Below are 27665 nucleotides of genomic sequence, written 5' to 3'. Positions count from 1 at the left end.
CATTATCTTTCTCTTTTTATTTTTATTGTCTTGATTCTTTTTTATTTTTATTTTTGTATTTGACCTGACATGTCTCTCCGATTATATTAAGAATTTAGTCATGTGCTGTTCGAGCTGCGATCAACATGTTCCTTAACTCGATACTTCAAATTAAATATTAATTGTAATTAGTTGATCCAATGTTTAGACGAATTCCTTCGATGTCATATGGTAAGTCACCAGTTTTATAGTTAATTTTAAACTTGCTCAATGGGAAATTTTTATAAAGTTTTTTTATAAGATAATTCTAATTTTCGAATAGATTAGAACATCAAATCTGCGGATCTGATGGTGATTTTCCTTGACATTGGGGGATTGATGTTTTTTAAATTTATTTGGCTGAAGATGGTTCCAAAGTGAACTGAAACGTACTATATGTGAATAAAGAATCAATTTTTTGGATTGAAGAAATAAGATTGCGTTCTAATTACCACGCTGACTCTCATTCGCCCTTGTTCTTGAAGTTTTGATGTTGTTCAATTTTGGAGAGTCCGTAAGAAGATTACATTATCAATTGTTGATATTTCTGTAATGTTACATTAATTTTAAGCTTGTAAAATATATCCTTTCTAACAAAAAAAAAACGGGAAATAATAGTTTTATAAATTCTTGAAAATCAATCCCTCTGATAAAAATTATTTTATAATATAGAAGGGATAGAAAAATTATTTTATAATATAGAAGGGATAGAAATGAAACGTGCAGATATAACTAGAGTCAGCAAATAGAAATGGTGGAATTTATTAGTGGTCTTATACCTAGCATACGTAGCTATGCGGCTGATATCGGATTCTGAAATTATGATCGATTTGTGATGGAGATGAGACGCTGCGAGTATTGTAGCAACCATATTAACTCTCGCTATTGTCTAATGTAACTTTCAGGTCCACATATCGATTTTATTATCGTTTTGTTTCTTGTTGCATTGCTCTTTGTGCTATTACAGCTTTGTGTATGAAGTAACGATATAAAATCCAATTTCTATTTTGTGTCTTCAGAGAAGTATGGATTTATTATCAATTTATGTACGTATTTCTTATGTACTTCAAAGCTTTTCCGAACGTCCAGCAAATGAAGTGAGCGGTAGAAGATAGAAGAATTGATCAATTTCACAATTTCTATTTCTGGTTTACGTATATTACATACGAACAGTAAATATTTAAGTTACTAATCAGATTGTTGCATAGCCTTAATAAATTTAAACAATCAATGTTATATTAAAAATATTTTTTGTGTGTAATCTGACTTTTATCTTTAATATATTTAAGGGTTTCGTAAATTTAGATGAATTTCTGAAAGATTGGCGTATTTAATTTCAATTTTCTATATAAACTAACGGTTATTTATCGATCAGTCTCATTATAAAACATAATTAATAATGTATTAAAATATTATGTTACTAATAAAAATATAGATAATATAATGAACTTTTTATGTGAGAAGTTTTAATGTATTCAAAGGTAGAAGACGTAACTTGAGAAAATTTTTTTTATATTTTATACTGGTATAAGGTAAGAAATTCAAAAGAGGACAGAAAAAGAAGAAAAAATATATCTAACAATAAGTATAGATATATCATAAAATTATTATATTTAGTCAATTTGGAAATTTTCTCCATTCAATAATTCGATACGGAAATGAGTCATTACAGCACATATTATATTAATCGCGCTTTAATTCGTGTTCCGATACCTTTGATTCCTATGATATATATTTATCCTATTTATAATAATAACTGTAAATAAAAATAAGTAAATTTAAAATTACATTATTCACAATTCAATTTAGTGTAATGATCGTCGTAATCAATGTTAAAATAAGAATCCACGATCCAATTTACCGTAACTATGTTGAAAAATTCCTGTGTTGGAAATGGTGTAAATATAATTTCAAAAAACTCGTTAAGTCTTCTATTACTGAAAGGAATGTAATAAAATTACGTTGAAATAGTTTTTCAATTTGAAGCAAAAATGACTTTCATGGTGATCTTATCATATATTACGTTTATCAACATGTAAAATTATTAATTTTTAAATAAAGAACCAAAAGATATGACTTTTCAGTAATCATCTTCTCTATTGGCACAATGTAGTTAAAATTGTAGTTAAAATTAATCTCTCTCGTTTTCTCTCTCTTTCTGTTTAATTATTTTCTTATATGAGTGTTTTATATGATAAAAGCGAGTATGTATAATTCATATAATTCTTTGGATACTAATCTTCTTTACACAGAACTTCCTTTAAATGCGTTTTGACAGTTAGATGTAATAGAGCTTTAATCAGATACGTTAACATATATATTCTGATAATTAAAAAAGAAGACAGACAGAGAGAGAGAGAGAGAGAGAGAGAGAGAGAGAGAGAGAGAGAAGCTTATTCAGTATATAAACTATTCTATTTTATTCTCGGATAACTTTAACTACCGCCCTTGGCAGTCAAAGGATTAAACATCCCACGCACGTCGTGCATTCTTGCAACCAAGACCGATGCAAAGATCGCTAACGATATCATCGCTGATGCTAATCGCTTGATGATAGCGACGTAAGAATACACGCGGCAGAGCGTTGCGAAAAGCGAGAAGGTCGAATGACTGCCGACAGAAAGGGTCGCAAAGTAACGAAGTCATTTACATGCGAGGCGCGGGTCAAGTGGGCATCGCCTATACTGAAATTGTGATCGATAGCTGGCTGGCCAACCGCGGGGCTGTATCGGCTTGCATCGCGGATCGAAGCTCGTCACGTTCCCGCAACGATGTATCGCCGCGTTTAAATTCCCCAGACCGTCATTATCGCTCGCTCAAGGGGCGAGAGTGCACCTGACGCGAGCTACGGCCAGGTCGATGCATTTACTCTGTGTAAGTCGCACCCCCGGCGATCTGCATTTCTAACAATTATATAGATCGCTCCGAGTGGTATCGGCAGCGAAACTGGCCATAGGATAAATTAAAGTCGAGATGCTGGTATCGATATCAACTACCTCAGGCTACTTCAGGCAACTATTAAGGCGATGCTAAAGCCTCCTGTTTTACCACATTTCCATTCGGTGAAAAATCTCTGTATTGGATGTACGGATTGCAAAAGTATTATTGCTTAAATTAAAGTACGCACAAACAGGACTTCAGTTGCACTGGATTTCCTGAGAAAATCGAAAAAAAGTTTCAGATTCGTTAAAAATTCACTTACTTTGGGCTCGTACAGCTGTCACCTCAGATATATATTTGCTTGATATAAGGGTTTTAGAGTCCATATCTTGAAAATAAGTGTGCAGCTGAGGTCACATTATTGAAACAAACGATACCGAGTTTGTAGAACTAAGATTGAAAGTCTAGAAAAGAAATATTTCCACCGAATAGAAAATACGTGTATACAGGTGCTTTGCGAAGACTGGGACTGTCAACAGAGCCGAAATTCCGTGTAGCAGTAGTTGCGCGGTCTTGCGATAGGTGGTGCTGGCATATGTTAGATAAGAACAGATGTATGTGTTTGAGTAAGACAGAATGATATATATTATATAATATAATGTAAAAACTAAATCAAAGATGTCACCACTATTGTCGAAATTGGAATTAAAAAAGTCTGTACTATCGACCTTGATTAAGTTGGGTAATCGGTTTAGCATTCCCTTAAGCCTGAATTTTGAAATGTTTAATTTATAAGGGTTAATTAGATTCAAATATTAGTTTAGAAATTGTGAAAATGGATTTTATACTCTCAAAAAAAGAAGAGACAGAAGTAATACATGTAGAGATTTTCTGATGATGTAGAATTTCAATATGATTTATTCTTCCGCATATTTCATCGATGTAATTATATTACCAAAAAAAAATTCAATAACATCATCTCTTTCCCTATAATCTCTACATTATCACACATTGTATTTATGTTTCGAAAAGTTAACATGACAACTGATACTTTGAGGGTTAAAACTTTCGTTTCGTTTTTCATTAAAGATATATGTGTCGAAGCATTTTTTACCAAAAATATAAAAATTTCATAGATTATTCTATTATCACGTCTGAGCTTCTGTGTAAAATTTGAACATAATTCTTTTATTGTGGTTTAAAAGTCGTTTAATTTTTTATTTGCCTTCATTGTTGTGTAAAATTGTAGTATTTATTTGCAAGAAAGTAGCATTACGAATTAAATCAAATTGTTTATGTACACTAATAAAACTCTAATAAATGTTCATGCAAAAGTTCATTCGGATCCACTTACTCATTTAAAAGTTATTTTATTAAAACTAAAGCACAATATATATAGTAATTGCGTTGTAAAAGCTATTAAGAGTTAAATACTTTGTCTTGTTTTTTGCACCTATAGTTTCTGGGTTTATTTACAACACAATTTTTTAATTAGTATTGTTTTTTGATTGAATTCTTTACTAATATTTTTAGTTGATATCATACAGCCGAAACATTTTTAAATATATTTCTCCATTTGAGAATGTTCTTTTCTGATATATTTTATTCTCTATTTATATTTTATTTATCAGATACTTCAAATGTGTAAATGATGATTTTAATCACAGTTTTTTAATAGCTCTTCAAAAGATCTTTAAAAGTCCAGAATTATGAAATGGAAATTTTGTGAATTGAGCAGATGTCAATTTCAACGAGACGAGAGAAAATATAACAATTTATCTCAATGCTAATTGAGATGCACAATAATATCGATTTGCAAAAACGTAATATTTCACTTGAAATAGTTAAAATTTATACACTCGATTGATACTGTTAGTAATAATTGTATCTTTACAGGTTAACTGTAAATATTTTATAGATCGCGTGGATCCCAAACAACAGGAAATTTAACGTTCTGAAATTATATGTGCACATGAATACGACGTTTAATTTGATATAAATGTCGGTGAACACGAGCATTAAACTGTATTTATATTAAACGAACACGAGTTGTATTCTTGACAAAGGAACGATGATATTCCATGAAATTATCAACATCACCGGCGCGAAATATCACGATAGCAGAAATATGTGAAAATATGCGTAAGTACGCAATTTAATAATTCATAATTGTTGCAAGAGCACATATACAACATAAAATTGGTATAGAAGGCAACTGCGATGCGTGCAGTTGAGCGTGTAGTTTTATAAAATTCGCAAATTTATATACATAAAACACTACCGTCCAAAAGTATTTATCCACTCTGCCGTCCTTAATTAAATGAATTTCCATTTTTTTCTACTTTCTAGATGTTAAACTTAATAATTGTTTAATATAGCTAAAAATTTTTAATTCTACATACAATATAAGAATATGGTAGAACTGTAACGGAATTCAGGTATATAAAAAATATACAAAATATATACAAAAAAAGATATACATACAAAAATTGAGTTGATCAAATACTTTTGAGTGGTAGTGTACATCCATCAGGTATGAGGACTTCACGTGATGCCTCGCACAACTTGCAATCTCAATTTGAATGACAGATTACGGAAGTTCAACTTCGCAGCCGATTTTCCCTTCTGTCACTGAGATTCACTCAATTTACAAAATTTGCATCTCATAATTCCGGACTTTTGGAAATCTTGTGGAAAGCTGTGAAAATAAAACGCGCGAATTTACATCACGAATGAAAGTTATTATTATTCAGCATTTATATGAATAATATTTTTCCACGAAATTGCCGCAACGCTGTCATAATTTTTGTTTACACACGTGTAAGTGAATATCTACAAAAAAATACTATAGGACGACCGTGCTTTTTGGGTGCAGCAATTGAAATGCAATACGTGTACGGGAGTACGTCGAGGAATACTACTTGTACATGCATCCCATGATGGAAGAGCGCCGTTTCGGTGATCTCTATTGTATTATACAAGTGCTCGTAAAATCGTTTTGAGATTTGTGAGCAAAAACGTTTGATAATAAATGATAAGAGAACGAGGAGAGTGGATAGAGGACCGTTCGTCTAAAATCACAATGCAGTTCTACGGTCAATATGAATTTATTCCCCGAACGGACGTATAAGTCTTTGACAATCGTTTATCATTCTTCTATGATTTCATCTAATCATATAATATCATATACCACATAACGGATTACTATTGACGAAACAGGATAAAGAAGCGTGTCCGTCCAAGTTGTTGATTTATAAGGGTATCGTCTCCACGCTGCAAATGGCAAATGCAAATTTCTTAGAGAGTTTACTTTGCTTTCAAGATAATGTTAAATCATATTTAACTGCGTGTAACACGCGTAAAAACTATAGGTACGTAAAAGCATATATAATTCTATCGCTGTAAGCGAGTTAGTTCAGTCTGTGGTTTGAATACGTGAATATTGCATTGGGGTATTAGAACGTCAAATATTGTTTCGAATATTCGCTTAATCATAATTGTTATGAGCGTGGAATCTCTTCTGATAATAGCAGATATTGAATGATATCGAATGTTGAAGTAACTGACAAACATAATACGTTGAAATTTGAGAAAATTAATTTTAGTTCTCTCTCCACAACAGTCCACATGAATATTTTATGCCGAGGCGCAACGCTTTTAGCGTGGCTAAAATATCGAGTCAAAAGAACAAGAATTGAAAATCGGTGCATGAAAGCGTCTCTTAAATTTAATCTACCTTGAAGAAGGCTGCTGATGACTAGGATCCAACAGCGACGTTTCCGTATTGTCCTTCGTTGCACTCTCGAGACTACTCTGCCTCCTTGAGTCCTGATCCTCGGACTTGTCGTCCAGATTTGGCTTCAGAAAAGACTCTCGGTCACCTTCGGTACTGTCGTCCTTGGAGTTCCTTCGAGGATCCTGGCGATTTGTTGACGCGAGAGGTAAATTATCTGCACTGCGAACCTTGCGGCACAATTTGGACGTGGACCCGTGGCGTCGCAGAAATTCCTGAAATCACAAGATGTCGGACGTGCTCAGAGCGATTGGGATGATGCTTTTAACAATTTCCTTTTTTTTTTTAAATAGAATTAGACTTCTCATGGATACTTTTTTACGTTGTGCGCCATTTAGTGTAATACGAGTGTAATGTGGTAGCATAAAATAGTGATGTATAAGTAGAAAAGGGAGAAGAGTATGACGTTTATAAAATTGAAAGGTGTAACGTTCCTTTGAGAGAAATATGTTTACCAGTAAACGCCAACTAAAAGTAATATAATATCAATCCCATACACACAGCACAGATCATTCCAGCAATATTGTAGTAACGTAATTGCTGCAAGGGATAATTTCGCACTTGACAATATAAATATAATAAATATAACGCATGTATTATATAACAGTCACATTGTTGAGTGTGAAATTATAACATTAATGTTATTTTTAGTTGATGTTTACAGGATTATTTTTATTGTAAATGTGTGCCGTGCTTGTCTTTCTTCATGCACGAGATTAACTTCGATCTTCGAAATACGGATTAAAAAACTGCGAATGGCGACGCAGTACCGGACATGTATTTTTTTGCGAGATGATCGATTTTGTGTCACGAACGCAACGAAGCGAATTCAGGCTAATCAACCCGTGAACCCTCGTGGGCGTTTCGCAGGAATAAAATAACATACCGATATATAATGCAAGAAGAGCACCGAGGTATTAATTTATACATTTGTCTTGTAAATTCGTAATTTGTCAGAAATTGGCAACGATTGATTATCCGGATAATTTAGTTTGTCAATTCCGCGTGCTGTTGCAAAGAATACGCTGAATGCAGCAAATCGCGTGTGCAATATCGACCTTGAAGAACACCAAGCAAAGAATCTTGTATTATTAACGATATTACTGTGCTAGTACTGTGCCAATTGCGAGCCAATTGTCGTTAGTAGTATTGTGCCAATTGTGACGGCAGAGTGTCCCAATGTAATGTTTGTAAATATACAAATACATTTATTATGTATTTATATATAAATATATATATATATATAATATACAAAGTGTATACGACAAATAGTAGATAGACATCCAGTGCCGACTTAGAATGAGAGAAACGCGATTTGGAAATGTAATACACACATCGTTCATGCGGCGAAAATGAATTTGTCCATTTCCTTACAAGTAATCCACGAACATATCGATCATCTGATGCTACACTTCGCCACAGACTACCTTGAACTTTGACGTTTGAGGTATCTCTTTCGCACGAACTCTTTCGTGTTCATTATTTATTGAAATAACTGTCGCACTGAGGGATATGGTTATTCCCTTCGACTTGGTTGCGTTAAGTTAACAATATATGCCGAAACGCGCAATCTGAAACTATAACAATCGTGTAACAATCGTGCAAAGTGGGAGGGTAACGTTGACGGGTGATTGTTCAACGGTACGCGGAAAGTGGTTTCAATTTTTGGAAGGCAATTTGTGATCGCAGTGATCATGATTAATGGTTCGCGAGCTGTTGTTGCGGTAAAATAATCAATTATCGGACAATCGCGCGATATTTGTTCTTGTAAAAAAAAAAAAAATAAAATAAATAAATTTTTGTTTCATCTTTATCTCGTCAAGTTTAATAGTTACTCGCTGTTCTTTCCTGTATAATTGGAATAGACTTTCGTACGAAAAACGCCGCTATTTATCATGCAGAAGGCTGATATAACGTGATCTTCAACTTCCATAAAGACAAGAGACGCGACGACGTATTATTCGGCGATTCTACTCTAATGATGCTATTAAAATTCAACGTTATCTCATAATTCTTAGAAATTCATTTCTTTTGCCATTTAGATTAAATTGAAGCATTAGATATCTGACTGAAAATAAATTATAAAAACTATAAGTTTATGTGTATCTCGTTTTATTATAATATATTGTTTTAGTATATCTTATTCTTAAGGATGTATCAGGTGTATTGTCTCTGCAAAAAATAATTGGAATTGAAAATTTATACTTTATATAAAAATAAATGTTATATGCATATCAAATAGTTTAATAAAATTAAAATTTATACTTAACAATTTTATAGTTTAAACCACAACTTTGTTATTTTATCTTAATTATTTTTTTTAGAACGTAGATATTTCTAATTAAAATAATTTTTTATCCAAATTCTAATCGCTGCCAGATTTTTTGTATTACTTTCAAATATATACATACAATATGTAATTTTTTCATTTTGTTAAAAAATACATCCTTAACAATAGTCCCAATATGCATCGTATATGCATATGATATGCATCCATGTCGTGCTAGGATACGAACCAGCTTGAGTTCCAGGATACGCCGCACATATTCAAATTTCGACAATATACTTGTCAATCATTCTATTGTCGATCACCCAAGTGTCAATCAATTAGACGTAAATTCAAGGAAAGTTACACGTTATTACAGAGAATCGTTGTAACAATTTGTAGCGTGTAGTTAAAGTTAAACGCTATCCTTGGAACTCGCCCATAGGTTCCACTGATTTCCGATTTCAATCTTCCCGATTGCTATAATCGGAAACTGGCCTCATGGGCCGGCACAATTACGCGGCCGCTACGCGACGGACTTTGCGTCTGCTCCACCTCTGGAGAAGGTCGCGGCGAAATCGCGCCAGTCGATCGATCGGGTGGGTTCGAGGACGCGGCTGTCCACCTCACGTAATCCATCGATCTCTCTATGTGGATTTTTCCCGACACGATTACTTACCTGCGATAGGAAGCCGGCCACGTCGATGGCACTGTTGACGCGCGGCCTCGAGGTTCTCGGCCAGCCTAAAGCTCCGCCGCTGTCTAAGGAGTCCACGTGATGGCTCGACCAGTGCAGATGCTGGAAATTTCAGTCGTTTCTGATCACGTTATCAGAACGGGAGAGAAAGCGCGATCGACGGCGATGATAATTGCAGTCGAACGCGACCTCTCGGGAAGCGTGACGTTTTAATGCACGTGGGATCTACGTGATAAGAAAAGTTGAAAGGCCGACGGGGGCGAGCGAATGAGGGTGCCGTGTCGTGAACAAAATTGCAGAGACGAGAGTGAACTACAGGATGCACCGGAAGTCCCGCGATTCCTCTTGCTCTCTAAATCTCTTTGTAAATTACTAGTCAGAGTTTATAGATTAAAAATAGAAAAAGAATAATTTTTATAATTTCTTCAAACAAACTAAATAATTTTGAATAAAATATCGAATTTCTTCAATCCGCGCTAAATGGAAAGGCGTATTAAATTTTACTTAAAATAAAATTGGTCTTACAATAAAATACTTATAATTTAAAGATCCTTTATAATTTTGGCTTTCTTTTTCATATTTAATTCCAAAAGAAATATATCAATTTACATTAAGAGAGATTGAAATAAATTTCTGTTGAGCTAAAAAGTTATTTATTTTTAATTTCATCGAGATAAATTATAATTAAAATTTTGCTGTGTTAAATTCATTTCTATTTTGACATTAATTTCTAATGTCTTTTGTAAAGTAAAAAAGTAATGAAATTTTTAGACATAGTAAGCACGGTACTTCGGGGGCAACCAGCACAATCGTGATGATGATTACAATATGAAAATGTCGCTTTTTATTCAGGGAAAAGAAATGCAGTTTACCGCGGCATAATATATGACAGAACAAATATCCTCGTAATGTAGCACCTTCATCTCACTGCCCCTTTCTTATTTACGTTCTACTTCTCTTGAACAACTGGGATAAGAACACGTCTCTAGATTTTGCAATCTACATTGCTACGCGTACATCATCTATCTATATCAACTGGCTTAGGGGGAGAAAGAATTTAAACCTCGCAATTAGGGATAGGTGCTATAGCGTATATTAACGGCGTTAAAAACGCGCTTCTCAGATTCTTACTGGTAAATGTGGGCATCGATCTCACATCGCGGTCATTTCCACAGCGATTCAGGGACTGATGTTCGGGCTACGAAAATACTTACACGTCAAAGTTCATCGTATATTCGAACACGCTAATCAAATTTGGAGGTGATACGAAAATCAGCTCGGACGAAATGGTGATTTCCATAAAATCGATACGAGCCATTAATTTTGTCTTACAGATACACTCGTACATTTTTTAAAATCGAGTAGGAATTGATTACGGATTTCGAATAAAAATGGCATGACGCGATAGTTCTGCGATTTTCGCTACAATGCAATTGACAGTTGTCGTAAAACTCTTAAAAAGCATATAACAAATTATTTATTATAAAATTATTAAAATTAAGAATTATTAATTTTAATCGGCATCTGTTAATTCGAGAATCTGTTCCATTTATCTAATTTCTATTAAAACTTTCCTCAATTAAAGCAGAAAGCATCCAAATAAACTGAATAATGTTTTATTCAAATATCATTAGATTAGTATATTTCCCAATTAAAAAAATAAAATATGTTAAATTTAAAAAACATAAACTTTAAGACTAATTCTACAATGTGCTTTTTGTTTCCTGTTTCTTGTTGTTTATCTTTATTTGTCTCTTATCTTTTTGATGAAGAAAGCAAGAGACAAACAACAAGAAACAGGAAAGAAAAAGCACATTGTAGAATTAGTCTTAAAGGGAAGAAAAATATTTGCTAAATTTTTTACTGGAAAAAAAACTCTCGTGATCTCTGTCCTTTATTCACAGACCGTGTCAATTACATTAGCAATGCTGATTATTTTCACGTTCCTTGTTCTCCAGGAAAAATATTTTTGGAGCACGCTTTCGTCCGAATTTTCGTATCGCCAGTTTGACAGCACAAATCGCGCTGTCGTATCGCGAAAGTAACAAAAAATTCTTTACGCGAAAAAATCCTTGGGAGCCAGTGCTTCTTTGCAACGTAACATCATCCATTCTCTTACTGACGCGAATTTTTATGCGCGATACGACGAGCTACTCTGGCTCTATTTGAAAGCATTTCAGATTGTAAGCGTCTTTATGAGTCGATAATCATGATGAAAAGCGTTATGCACTGTGCGAGGCGTCGTCTTAAAATTCCTGTTCACTCATCATTGGTGGTATTGTTGTATTTCATAAAATAATATTATAAATATTTTCGGTTCTATCGTAAGTTATTTTAATGAATCACGTTTCTATATTAATATATTTTGCAAAAATATATTAATCCTTATTGTTCTATATTAATATATTTTGCAAAAATATATCAATCCTTATTGTTTATTTTCTCACTTTTGACATCATTATCTGAGATAGTAATGGACCGTAATCGTTAGTGAACAGGAGTCTTAATTCGGAACGGCGATTACTTGTTTTAACCTACCATTAGTGCGAGGAGGTGCAATGTTCAAAGCTGATTTAACGACGCCAGTTCATCTTCTGCGGTACAAACTGATTCTTGTTCAGATTTCAATAAGAGTGCTATATATTGATCTTTGCCTTGGAAACAAGCATAAAACACGACAAAACGATGAAAACCAAATAAACTCTACACTTGACAGCAAGTGAATACAACATATAACGATAACACAAGTGGCTCGAGTTAATATCGTGAGACTCAGGGCGAAAGACGACGGTCAAACGACACAAAGTAGCAGCGCCCTACCTCGTTGCACCAATAGCAGTAACTTTTTACGCGTAATCACTAATACACGATTCAAGCGGCTGGCATTATAAACTTCTGTGCATAAAAGTCTTCGGTATTGTGCTTGAAGGGTGCCATATATATTTAAAGAGGTAATTGAGGTGGGGCTGAGTTTTTAAGCGGCTCGAAGCGATTGAGAGGCGGTGATCTGCTTTCAACCAAGCTGCTGGGAGTGTCGTTGAACGAAAAGGGAATTTGTTGGAAATAAATCGGACGGAATTCCGGAACAAAGACGGTGTCCTCTTCGTGCGACGAGTAATTTCGGGGCGCTCTTGTTTTCCGGTGGTTTTAAGTTTCAATTTCTAACACTTCGGATGTGACATCTGTTACTTTTGCACATGTGATGATCCGATACATTATCATCGTTTTCGCGTCGCGATAACATGAGAGTGTGATTTGCATCTGTACGCATCCAAGATATTATATTCTTTAAAGTGCTTTCCTAAATTATTTACAGACTTCTGGGAAACTTATCGGAAGATTCCTGCGCTTTAGCGTAGTTTAAGTGGAAAACTCATAAACTGTGCAGTATTAACTCGCAACTACCGTAACGACATCAACTTCACCGCAGATATTTCATAAAGTGTTCCGGAAGGATGCGTACTTCTCTCCTAGTACTGACCTCTTCAGCTCATTTATAATTTACCTTCCCAGTTATCATGAGAAAAAAAAATAAATAAAATTGACTTATAAATTAAATTGTTGACGAAATTAAGTAAAATAAATAAAATATATAAAAGATCATTCCAATCTGTCAATATGAATTGTCAATTGTCAATATGAATGACAGTTATTTACATTCATCTCTCTTTAATCTTTAGTAGTTGAGAGTTAAACTTTTTGATGCTTATTATTATATATTTAAGAAGTGCATAAGTTGAGGCGATCATCGCGTATTTGTGGTTTTGAAAACTAAACTCAAAATTAAGCCGCTTTTAACGTGCCTCAGAAAATATTCAACACGTTAGAGCGTATATCATCGACTGCTTGAGCCATGATTACTTTTTGCCTCTCACCGATTTGGCGAATCTGTGTGAATTGCACGGAGAGACGAGCGAAATAAAATGCATTAAGAATTAAAGCAGCTGGAAGCATCGAGTCAATGGAACATGAATCTAAATCCACGATCGTACGCGGAAAAAAGTTTCTATTTTAATGTTAGAATATTATCTATATGGTCGTAAAAATTTTCCACCCTGCGCCGCCATTCTATATTAACCCGGAAATAGACATAAACCGTTACTTTTTTATGACGCAAATGATCGTGTAACATTTTACAGCTTGTTCATAAATAGTTAGTCTTGTGTAATAAGTGATAGTTTATTTAGTTATCATCAGGAACGTGAAACGAATTTTTTCAGGTGTCAATTAGAAAAATTCTACATTACAGAATCAAAATCGGTTGATTATATTTTCATATGTTTTAAATTAGAGCGAAATGGCAAGCTTTCACGATTTACGGAATTAAGATGTAAATTAAATTTTGCGTAATTATTTCTGTATCAAACAAGATGATTTCTCTTTCTCGCATCGTGAACTGGATATCTTTTCTCAACAAACTGTTTTTTATCTAACTTTGAAAATTATACAGAATGATTATGCATAAATTTAATTAAATTTTAAACAATGGATAAAGTCGTATAGAATAAAATGAATTTTTTAATAAAAAATATCTACGAAAGCGCGTGCAATAAAAAAAATTATATATAGTGTACGAAATTACAATGATCCCTCAAGAGAATGAAAATAACGTTAAAATCTTTCTCTTTGTTACAATTATAATGACATGATGCTTCCGTGCATCATGACCTGAAAGCTTTCATTTCCCTCTACACATTTCGAAGTACAGCGTTGTAGACACACCATTGTACGATACTAAGCGTCATACATACGTGCTTTAATTACCATAAATGTATTCTGTAGAGACATCTTCAGCGAAATACATAGACGTATCGTAATTACTCAAAGCTAATAGCAAAGTATTAATTGACAGCTAGCATTTGGTACGCGTAATATCTCAAGCTTGAAATTGATAATACCACATCACGTTAAAGATTAATCTCTAAAACTTCAAAAGGAAAATATTCGAAATATAGATATCTGGCATAACGCAACAGGCGGTCAGTGTAGACCAACTCGCTAATTGCAGAGTTTACTTCTCTAATAAGTAGTCGGATTCGCATCGATGGTGCTTGTTTTGTTCTAAACCGCGACACCAGAAATACGTACATATGTAACGTTTAATATTATTTTAGTAATGGAAGCATACACCGAGTTATCCGAGAAATCCGCTCGGTTACCATGTATTCATGGTATCAAAATACTTTTCAAAAATGTTTTGAAAACTGCAGTGTCACGTGTATCAAGATGTATTAGCGATATTTCAATAACTCTCTGACATTTATTTTGACGATCAATTATAATATATGTACACTTAATACGTATGAATATGAAAAATTTATTACTTAATCATAACATTTATGACGCTTAGTATACATTGAAACCAAGATCAAAAGGTCAAAATGGAATGTTAAAAAAACATTTTACACAACAAATCCCCTTTTTCTCGGATTTATTAGATAAAAGGAATACCAGCCCCGTTTTTATTTATTAACAATGCCCGTCAACAAGTTCACGTAGCACACTGTTTGTATTTGTATCAACTTACTAGCATACAATTTTTTACGTCAGTAACATGAAAAATAAACTGTCGGGTACTCTCTAATTTTTGTAGGTTTCTCTCCGTGCAATCCTGCGGGTTTCGCTTGCCAGTCACTCTTCGTGACCGAACTCCACTTTATGCAGCACTATTTGCGAAATGATAAATCGTCGATGCGAAAGGAGATCCACACACGAAAGGATTAAACCGTTCTAGGAAGCTTCCCTTGGTTACGGATTCAAGTTAAATAGGTCATGTTAAAAATCGACCACGAGTTCTTGTAACATTTATTCAATCAGCCGCAGGCTGGAGTTTACGTTATGCAATTTAATTAGCTCGCGCCGGTGAAGGGTGGAGATTCAATCAAATTTACTGCGTCTCTATATCCCGTCAGTCTCTCATCTCCGACAGGACTTTGTGATTCCGACCAGATTCAGGTCAGCGTGCTATTAACCTTTCAAGTCTCGGTTGACTTCGAGACAGGACAAATTTAGCGACAGCAAAATGCACCCGCAATCCCGAGCTAACAAATCCGCGATGGGCTTACGTACGAATTGTGAGCGAGTGTTTATCTTGTGTAAACTTTCCGCGTGTGTGAGTTGACCTGGCTGTGACGTAAGTGGCACACAGGACATCTTCTATTTTCTCTTAGCTACAGAAAATGAGTCAAGAGAATTTCGTCCTTTCTCTCCATAGGATAAGATGATATCGATCGCGAGAAAGTCACACAAATTAATTCATTTACGACTCAATTAATATGACTCACTTAATTAAGCTAATACTGGCAAAACAAATAAATATTACAGTATTTATATTATTGTTATATTGATGAAGTCAGATAAACTAAGATTTATTGAGAGATTATAAAATCTTTGCAAAAAAGAACACTTCCTGTAAAATGTTTATTATACCGTTAATTGAAAATTAAAGATATACAGTCACGAAACTAATTGTCTGGACAACCGCCATAGCGCAAGCCATTGATTTCAGCACGTAACAAAAAGAAAAGATTGGAATTTGCAAAGAAATACGTACACAGTAAAAAAGAAAATGTTAATTTTAACATTTTTTTACATGTCCCAGGAGATTCACTCTAAATTTTAAGTTAAAGTAACTCGTTCGTCTTGTGTTATTTATTAACGAACTAGTAATGTTAAACAATTGACACAATACTTTACATTTATATTTGTTATTTTGACTTTAAGGGTGATTTAAAACTAACATATAAAATAAGTAGAGTACATAGAAGAGTAGTTGTAGTAACTCGTAAGAAAATGTTAATAAAATATTTTTGTTCGTATAATGCGAATAAAAAAATTCTTAGATGTTCAATTGACTTTGAGATATATAGATTAATTGAAACAATTGTGTTAAAAACATTCAAAATAATATTCCATTTTTAATTGACATACGCAATTGTTAAGTTAGAAAGGTGACATGAATCTAAATCAAAATGTTACAAAAATAATGACATAGCAGTTGTATGTTTATTTTACATTGAAGTAATAATCAAAATGTGGTAACACAAGAAAAATTCTACATATGGACGCACGATTTTTTACTGTGTAAACTATCCTCAATCATTTTGGAATCATGTTTTCTGGACAAATGAGTCAAAGATTAAACTATTCGAATCTGATGGAAAGAAAAAAGTTTACCGTAAAACCAAAGAAGCTTTTAAAATCCGAAATCTAATTCCGTAAAATATGATAGTGGAAAATCTCTCTTTGGAGATCTATGGTAGCTTCTGGAATAGGAAAACTTGAATTGTAGACATTTTGAAGCGTAATTTAAAAGGGTCTGCTCGTGTCGTTGGAATCGAACGGAATTTTACTATGCAGCAAGACAATGACCCTAACCATATCTTTCGTGTCGTGCGTAGGAATTTTTTAAAACAAATAAGATCAATATACTTCAATGACTTTCCCAGAGTTCATACTTAAACCCTATTAAACATTTGTGGAAAATTCTCAAGTCAGAAGTCCGAAAATCGAATCCACGGAATCGCGGGGAATTGGAAAAGGTCATCCTGGAAGCACGGAAAATATTAATCCTGAAGTTACCCGTAAACTTATAGAATCAATTCCAAGCAGACTAAATGCGTTATTGAAACTAAGGGTGGGCCCACGCGCTATTAAAACCCAATATATTATTCAATATAATATTTTTTTCAATATTATTTTTATCTGTCCGATCAATTAATTCGCGAATATTTTTATAGATTTATTATTAATTTATGATTGAATCTGTAAATGTATCTAAAAAAATATAATTCTGACTAGAACTAGTGATGAAAATGTATCACTGGAAAGACTTTTCACTAATAAATACTATTATTCTTAAAAAATTACATTATTTGGTGACGTTGTACTGAAAAATAAACTCGCAATATCTGTGTCCGGACAATTAGTTTCGTGACTGTATACAAAATATAATTTTTATAAATATAATTTTTAGAGATTATGTGAAAAAATTACGCATAAAAAATTGCAAAAAGTAATTTTATTAAAAGTTTTAAATAATTTTAAAAACATTGATTTTTTGGTTTTGTCACGATATTTTACAAACGGGAAGTATACATCAATAAGATTTTTTTTTAAATACGCGTCTTAATAATATTTATAAATTTAAAAGTTCTAAAAAACTTTTTTTTCTAAGTTTAAAATTAATTAAATTATTATGATTTTCTAAAAAAAAATAGTTCTTTAATTGTTATGTATTTCCAAAGAAAATATTCTTTTTATTTATGTTAGAAGTTCAATGAATAAAGTTACCACACATTTACCAAAAGAACGTAGTCGAAATTTCAGAAAACTTGTTTGATTTTCATTAAATCGTGACAAAACAAAATAGTAAGAGACAAAAATAACAAGTTTTTTAAAATTATTTATAACTTTAATCTTTTATGCGACATTTCGTTACAAAATCTTTAAAAATTTATAAATCTTAAAAACTTTTTTTTATATTCTTAGTTCTCAATCAACAGTAAACATTTTACTGGAAATGTCTTTTGCTGTGAGAGTAAAGGTATATAATTCCTTAAAACGATTCAATTAATTCGCGGTCAATAACTGAATACTCTAAACATATAAATATTACTTTTTAAGAATATATTAAAATATTGTTTATCAAATATTTTTTTTTTTTTATTGAATATCATTAAATATCATTTTTTTGTTCATTTATATGAACAATAAATATTTAAAACTTTGTTAGGACAGGTCTTTTTTATGTTAACAGATGCCAGTATCATGTATCCAAACTGTATATACAAAGGATATTCTATACGTATATACAAGAATAATACAAGTATAATATATTAAACATGCAATAAACGTTAGGCCGAGTGGATCAATAACTTCTTTTTAACTACAATTAACCCTTTTTTTTCTCTTGATAAAAGAACTCCCGGGACAAGACTTGCCAACTCTAAAGCATCTCTCTCTCTCTCTCTCTCTCTCTCTCTCTCTCTCTCTCTCTCCCCCCTCTCCTCCCCCCTCCCCCCTCTCTCTCTATGCATTTTCATAAGATGTACATGCGCTCCAAAGCGGTCACACAAAGCACTTTCTCATTACAGTGACGAGCTCAAAGTCAATAGCAGCTTTTTGAGTTACACAAGTTGACCAGAACCCAATCCTTCGCGTCGATCAAAGCTTTCTATTTCGGAAGAAACAGAGCTCATTTGCGGTCGACAAAGTATATCAAAGTAGAAAACGTTTTACTTAAGAGAACTTTATTAAAACTCAGAGCTGCAAAATAAATAATCATATTTCTGTTATCTCTTAGCCTAGCTTTCTTGCAAAATTGATATCTTTTTTCTTTTCTCCTCAATTATTTATTATGTATTTTTAATCAATTCATACGAATTGCAAATAGATTCGGTAATACGAATGGAATAAATAAAATTTTTGAAAAGACATTTTTAGTGACGCTACCTTATTAATGTTTATATAAGTTGCATTATTATATACTGTTTTATTTCAATTGATTCTCTCTAGAAGAAAAGTTTAATCGAAAACACAACTTTCCGACTAACAAGTTTCTGAATCAATCAAATAAACAATATTGTATTATTAATTTCATAAAAACGTATTGCGCATTCAGATGCGGTATTTTCTTTAGGAATAAAAGTTTTTATTTCTTCAAAAACGTACACCATAAAATGGATAATTCGAACGTGCTTCTTTTCCACGAAATTTATCTCGAGTTTCTGTACCCTATATCTTATCAGCGATAATCAATAAAACGATATCCACGCGGAAAAAGTTGGCAAGCCTCGACTCACCGGCAAGAAATACGCTTTCATCTCATGAGACGATATCTCGGCCTCCTTTTTTACTTTGATCAGTTATTGATTGCGAGAGCGGAAATGGAAGGAGCGTGTATATGCAGTAATGATATTACTTAGCGAACTAATTTTCATCATGTAACACACACACACACACACACACACACACACACACACACACACACACACACACACACACACACACACACTATCTTCACTATCTTCAATGATTTAATATCAATCATAGTATCATAATTAAAATAAAATAAAATAATATTTGTGAGACTCTAAGAATAGATCCAATATAAATAAAAAAATGTTTATGTACCTCTGCGTTATTATTAGTGCATAAATTATATATTCATAAGTGTTAAAATACAATTTGCATACAATTAGAATATACTTATAGCTAACGAAGTTGAAGTTAAATGTAAACCCGTAGATGTTCCGATTTAAATCCTCTTCAATGCGATAATTAGTGATAAATTGAAATGAATGTGGAAGAGAGAACCGAATGTAACTTGCCATTCTCCTCCTTTTGATTGAAACTACGTGTTTACATTTTGCTTTAACTCCCTTGATGTAAGTATGTATTTCCTAATTATATGTTAATTGTATTTTATCATTTACGAATATACATATAATTTATGAGTATGTACTAGCTACCGCGGGGTTCACATAAATATTTTATTTGCAACATCATAACTTGCACAGAAATGAGAAAGTAAAATATGAAACATTCGCATTCGTTATCTGTATGTACATTATGATATAAAGTTTGATTATTTTGTAAAAATTTAGAAAGACAAAAAAGTACAATGTGAAATAATTCCCTAATAATTACACGATTAAAAGATGAGTTCAATGATTAAAAAACGCACCCTTTCTACACGCGCGAATTGCTCGTTACATAACTAAACTTGTGAAAATTTTTTGTCAATAACGGAAATAATGCCTAATAGTTAATCATTTCACAATAGAGATTCTTATAATAAAATAATTATACGACCTAAAAGATATAAAATATAATAGAAATCTAGGTATAATTTAAAATAATCGTAGTAGAACAATGTATGTATTTTGTAAAAAAAGTAGTCGCTTATATTATGTAAAAGAAACTACAATTTAAAAAGTTTAAACTATTGCAGAAATCACTGACGCATTACTGACATAAAATTATTAACACATTATCCTATATAGTAAAAAATGATTTATTTCTTTATGATTAAGAAGCTTATTTTTATATAATTTTCACTTAAAATCAACTTATAGCAAATTATAAGTAAAGGGAAAAATTATTTTTATTTTAAGTTTTCTGTAACTTTTCATAATTCTGTAGCTGATAATAACAGTAAATATCAAGAATAAGAAAAAAATAGAAATCAGCTATCTTAAATAATTACAATTATATGTATTCTAAGAGACAAGTAAGAACCTCGTAATAAGAATCCTTAAGATAGACGGAGAAATTAATTATTGATGATTAAATAGATCATAACTTTTCCCGTCCGACGCTAAAACGAAAATGATGGAAGTACGAGTGGGGATTCAAAAGTGAGACAAGAAGATATACAGACAGAGAGATCGGGTAAGTCACACAGACACAAAAGAAATAAATGTGTGTGAGGGTGAAAGAGAGACAGTAGTAGAAAGACAGGGTGAGAGCCTCGGTACAGCCGAGGTTTCTCTCCAGCATGTATAGGTAGGGCCACAAGAAGATAAAATTGAGATTTTAAGACATGTACCGATGGTCACGCGATGTCCGCCCTGTGGAGTAGAGCGAATTGGCAGCCGCAGTCCCGGGGCTCTCGGGCTCTTCTGGGGTACTGAAAGCACTGCTCCAGGACGCAGCAGCCCCCGCCCCCGCACTGCATCACCATATCCGACAATGTGGTCATTACCTTCCGTCGTTTTCGTTCGTCGGTTTCGTTTTCGTGCGTTATCGCATTGTTCGTTTTTATCATTGTCGTCATTTGTCGTTTTTTTTCGGATTTTTTTTTGTTTTTTTTATTTGTTTTTTTTCGTAGCCGTGTAAGATCCGCCAAACGTGACGCGTGAGGGGGTAGTCGGGGGGGAGGGCACACACACGTCGCGCAGAACAGTGTGGGAGAGTACCGGTAATCGCACGTGACGCCAGCCAATATTCGCGAATTTTCGTGCAGTCAATCCGAAGAAACGACGTGAAGACAGAAGAGAGGAACAGAAGAGATCAACAGAATTAAAAATTGCGTTAATTGAGATTATCAATTATTAGTCTTACTAACTACAGCTACGTAATATATGCGACTAACGTGGACTGTATGAGGAATGTGTGGATGTCTACACTAAAGAGATACGCTAATAAGCTTCATTATTCCGCTCGACTTTTTGCTACTGGGTTCTCTAACGATACGCTCTTCAACTAGCTTGAGTTTAATATCTAATGTAAGAAGAAGAAAGATTCATCGATCGTCAATTTTATCGCTGCGTGTTATCTCTCAGTATACATCTCGTTGACAATAAAAAATTACTTTTTGTTTAATTCAGTATTATAAAAAATGTAAAGACTGCACGATAAAAATTTTATTCATAACTTTGTCCTATAAAATCAACTAATTGTGATTACAAATGTACTTAATAAATTAATTTACGCCTGAATCGTTTATAAGGATTTACAGCGTTAAATTGAGGACGTAAATCTTTCTCTCTGCGCAGTTAACTTTCACATACGCGGCAGCATATTCAAATTTTAATATCGGGCCAATTAAAACTATTCCGGAAGCATTTTCAAAACTTCCAATAGACCTGTCGCGAATGGATAAATTTAATTGCATCAATTCCGACGCTTTAATTAGTTATTACTATTAAAATAGGAGACCCATAATATTTCTATAATATTTTTACACGAAACACAAGTGCCCTTCAAACTTTTCATAATTCTTGAGAGAGATGTAACTCTCTTAACATATTGTACAATGTTACTGCGTATGTGGATATAGTATAGACTATAGAATAATGGTTGTTACTAATTCATAAGTGATTGCAAAGATTTCTTGCGAAAACCACGTCGGCAAAATTTTCACTACTCTTCAAGAGAAATGAACACAGTCGAATGGATAAAGGTTTTCACGGAAATGCAGAATGTGAAAGGGCAATATATTGTATAATATCAAGGATAATTAGATGTATCCGCTCGTTTCTACACAAAAGCCGAAGTATCCTTGAACAGCTGATAGTTGCAACGATAACATTCGCGGTTACATCGTTACGTTACTAAACTTAACATCAGAGTTCCCTTTATAATATCCGCATCGCGACCGGAGAAACGAGATAGTATTATTAGCACGAATCTCTCGCGAGCAACGAATCTCATTTATTATTCAATGCGAAGTCTCTTCTGATTCATTGATGACGTTTCAAATTTGTGAGAATTTCGAAAATGAAGTATCTATTTATGCAGTTGTCTTTTTAGCACAATTAAAAATCACGACGGTTTATTTTCAGAATAATTGCCACTCACGGCGATTAGATCGCGCCTATCATGTTCGAGGGGGTAACCACTTAATGTAATCTTGGGACAGAGTCCTCGAAATCATTATAAAATTCATATGAAATCTCTGCGTATAATCCGATAATTATATATGCAACCGTGAGAATTTATTATATAATATTAAAATTAATTAAATAAAATCGTATATTTTATCAAATTACTTCATATGTAGTGAAAAAAATTATTTGTAATCAGATGAAATCATGTAATCTGCGGCACAATATTTCAGCTAGTGATTACCCCCTCAATCATGTCCGATTAACTTTTGATTCACGTAATATGCAGGATATATTGTGTTATTACTCTGATGTTTATACATAACATTATGGTTACATCATTCGCTTATTAATGGGATATTGTGTTGCTCTACGTTAACCGCGATGTATTACAACTACCAAATCTAGACGCGTAATAACAATAGCATTCAAATACTCCCAATAATATTTATTAATTACATCGAAACTTGATAGATGCTGCAGAAGCTCAATATTCAAATTTTCGAAATTATACTGCATTGTACCGTAGTGACATTATCCACTGCCAAAATTAACGAAAGCTATGTATATTTGATTTGCTACTTTACATGTTAACGACATATTGAGGTATATAAGTAGCTCTCATAATGGCTAATTAATGAATTTTCATAATAAACATGCGCGTTCTACGAAAACAAAGTATATCGACGTGATCGACAAATTTTAATCGCCCCTTTGTTACGTTACTAATAAGCATTATTGAAATTGTGGTAAATAGAATTTAAAGATTATTGAGAAAGAGGACCGACGGCGACGGTAGTAACAATTGAAACTGTAGCGTCACAATAATAAATTTGGAATTTGTAAAATGCTTTCGTTAGAAATTGCGAAATAGTAGCGTTAGAAATAAAAAATTGTAAAAAATGACTTGTAAAAAATACCATTAGAGATTGCGAGAGAAAACTTGAAATAACAGAATTCATCAACACGCATATTTTGGGTACGCAACAGCAGTAAAAAAATCTCTTGATCTCTAAAACGCTTCAATGCATTAAAATCGCGTTATCGAAAACTGCTCTCGTATAAAAGCAACAATGAAAAAAAAATATACAAAACGTATGTTCGGTATGTCGAATTTATCGAGATGATTGCATTCAATTTTAAACAACGTACAAAAAAGAAATTTCGACATCCGACGTTAAGCAAAAAAAAAAGAACGTTCGTTTCGGTTATTTTTTCTTTATGATGATTATTCAATGCCAGGAATTAGATCGCGTTGTTACACGGCGAGGTCAAATCGATGCGTCTGGTTTTTCCAGCTTCTCTTTTTCATGCAACCGAAATAGTATTATTATAGATTCTCGTTTTTCTTTTTCTCGCAGACACACTGAATTATATAAGCAGATTAATAGTCCGACGTAGTTTCGACTAATTACCCTGTCTTGATCCTCACGTTCATAATTCTATCGTGACGTCAAATCCAACCCTTTTGTTGCACATAACACATCGTTCGCCGCGAATTGCACAAACCGAGCAAAATCGAATTCCACGTCAAGCGAGCATCAAGTGGTTAGTATAATAGCTAATAAACTTTACCCGTTAGCTACTCGCATGCACTGTTCATTTATTGTGCCAAGTATGTTAACAAAACGCAGCCTCCATTCATCTGAAACGTAAACGCGTGCTTCACTATAAACTGACAGAATTCGCATTTTGAGAAATACGTTTTTTGAATTGGTTAGAATCGACCCCAAAACTAATTATAATCTTAAATTTTAATAAATTAATTCATTTTGAAAAGGATAATATCAACATTTATTTAATCCAGATTACGCAATCGGATTTCTAAGCGTTAAAAAATTATTTATAACAAAAGCAATTTCTGCGCAAAAGCTTGTAAATAAAATTCATTTAATTAACGTACCAACTATCAAAGCATTTCAGAGAAATCCAATATTTTACTGTGTTGCGTAACATATTAAAACGTATACCGCAGTATATAATTGTTTAAATTATCTTTTAACATTTATAAAATACCAGAATGTATTTCACACGATACTAACACAATAATAAAAAGAATAACTTATAAAGATTAATAATATAAAATAGTATATTGATGCACGGTAATATTTTTTCCTTAGATTACTTGTCATAGATTTTTTACAATGACATTGTCATTTGTGATCAATTAATATCAACAATTCAATAATTTAAGATAAAATTAATAATATTGTAAACATTACAAAAAGTTTATTATTTAAATAACGAAATTTAAAAATATTTGATCAAAATTAACTGATACTTTATATCTTCGATAACAGTTCAATTTTTTAATACTTAGAAAATAAATATTTTTATATTATGTAATTCTACATATATTTATTTAAACAAAATTGATTTTCATTCCGCGAGCAGCACTTTTTAATTTCATTCATTTGATCTTATTTAATCCATATTTCAATATTTTATACATTTCATCTAAATAATTAATTTTTAAATAATTCTTCTACAAAATAATTTCAGTCATTACAAAACAATACATAAAAATCTATCATTAAATTGATTTTTTGTATAATAAATGCGCATGTACCGTGCAGATCCTAATTATCGGAAAACTTTTTTTTTTAAACATACGTAACATTCCAGCATATATTAACATCCTACGGATTTTTCTATTCGCTAATAGTTTTGTAAGTCAATCGTCCTACAATTGCTTTTCGTTTAAGATTGCACCCCTTAAATTCGAGACCGGGAAAGACGAAATTTAAAAGACCGATCAATCACATATCAAGCTAAAATACATATGGTTGAATGCCATTACACGCTCTCGCGATTGACTGAACCAGAATTCGAGGTATGCTAATAACCCATGGAAACGCCATTACATTTGCGTCTTTATATCCGTGCCATTCTCGGCCGTGTATCGGCATTTCTCGAATTTCGCGTTACCGACAATCGTATGCGCAATATCCAAAAGCCTATCGTACGTGCATAATGGCAATTGCATCGCGTCCATGTATATAACGAAGTGCCAATATCGTACACAGCACGGAATTTCAGACGAACGAGAACGAGAATGTCAGACATGTGACGCCAGTTCGATCCAATCTTGTTGCAAAATCGGCTTATGTCGCACCCTCGTCACACTCGCGTCCCGCGCAAATCGATCCAAACGATTTTCGATCAGGTATTTCCCGAGATTTGAAGATATTTGTATTTTATTTAAATCAGAGGACCGACCCGCATTCATAAAATATATCTCCCCTCCACGCCCTCCTCGATCCGTTTTAAAATTATTGCAAATCCCATACAGTATAGATCTCTAATGGATGTCCATATAACTCTGGAAGTCTTTAGAATGTCCGTTGAAGATCTGTGATGTAAGGGATTATACATTTCAAATAAGACAAAGTTCGAGAATTTGTGTTACAATTAAATTAAAGAGGAACATTAATGTCAACCCCTTTCTTAGCTGATAGAATTGGAAAATTCATAATATATATTATGTATGATCTCGATCCTGTAATTATATTAAATCTCTTTAGAATAATCCAGTATTTTAAGATCTAAAAATGAGATCTACAAAAGAAAATAATTTTATTATTGTAATCTACGATTAATTAGTGTCAGTTTCTCAAAGAAACCGATAAATTTTAAATTTTAGTAAGTACATTTTATCTGAATGTACTTAATGTACAAGTAAATTTAATATAGTATTTAGAAATTTTCAGCCATCGTAAACAACAATTTTATGTTGTATGACGCGTAATTCTTAGGAGTTACATATCTCGAAATATTCGCATTGGATATCGAACAATACCTCGCCTACAAGAATCTTAACCTGTTCCTTTTTTTTTTCAACAGGAGAAAATTTCTAAACCCTATCGAGCGTTCATTAGTTTCATAAATCAGCCGGAAGAGTATCTCCAGCCTCCGCGGTTTAATTTGCACAGTGCCGACGTGGCCGCGGGCGCGAATCGTCCGCTGCGCCGACCGGGTACGGTATACCTATGCGTTACCTGAGAGCACGCGTGCTGCGTCGGATGCTGCGTGTACGCGGCGTTCGCTGCCGCGCACACGCCGGTGCCAGGAACCTTGAGCTGCTCCTTGTAGTCGGGCTGGTACGGCAGCAGCATGCGTATCTTGCCCCAGCGATTGAAGAACAGGGCTATCGCTCCCGCCCAGACTATCAGCACTAACACTACTATGCCCACCTCGACGCCGCGGATCTGCGAACCAAGAAATTGCGTCCTCTCGATTATCAGCTCGCGGCTCAGGACGCAAAGACAGCCAAGATTGCTTCAATTATAGCGGCAATTATAGCGACGACGATTCTCTCATCGAGAGAGACTCGCCGAGAGACGTTAAAGATGAAGGAAGGATTTATTTAGGATTCATTTATTATGCCCGTCATGTTTATAGTTGATGCGTACTTTGTATCACAAAAGAAATAGGGTAACTGTGCCTTTGTACTTAAATAAGCTATAAAGAAAACTAACACAAATAAAAAGGAAAAGATTTTTTTATTGAGTTACATTATTAATGTATATGTGATAAAGATAATATTATATTTTTTAATTATTAAATCATAGTAATCATTACATCACAATAGGAACAAATCAAGGGAAAGCAAATGTGATATTTGTTAAAAAAAACAATCGATTTGTTACGATTGCAAATTAATTCGTCAATGTAACAAAT

At 33.2% G+C, this 27665-nt stretch overlaps 1 protein-coding gene across 11 annotated transcripts in view; it reads right to left on the bottom strand.

Moving 5' to 3' along the window:
- LOC108762172 (uncharacterized) overlaps positions 1-27665 on the bottom strand; it is a 136926-nt gene that overhangs the window by 4348 nt on the left and 104913 nt on the right. For 10 of the 11 annotated variants that reach the window (XM_018509059.1, XM_018509053.1, XM_018509060.1 and 7 more), the window contains exons 7-9: positions 26984-27193; positions 9637-9756; positions 6635-6906 (exon numbers count right to left, since the gene is read on the bottom strand). In XM_018509059.1, the coding sequence (XP_018364561.1) occupies positions 6635-6906; positions 9637-9756; positions 26984-27193 (602 nt within the window). Of the gene's footprint in view, positions 1-5991; positions 6172-6634; positions 6907-9636; positions 9757-26983; positions 27194-27665 lie in introns of those variants that run through there. The other variant, XM_018509063.1, reaches the window with a different exon arrangement.

This window comes from Trachymyrmex cornetzi, unplaced genomic scaffold, assembly GCF_001594075.2.
Source record: "Trachymyrmex cornetzi isolate Tcor2-1 unplaced genomic scaffold, Tcor1.1 scaffold279, whole genome shotgun sequence".
Lineage (NCBI taxonomy): Eukaryota > Metazoa > Arthropoda > Insecta > Hymenoptera > Formicidae > Trachymyrmex > Trachymyrmex cornetzi.
This window is presented reverse-complemented; position numbering and strand designations above follow the sequence as displayed.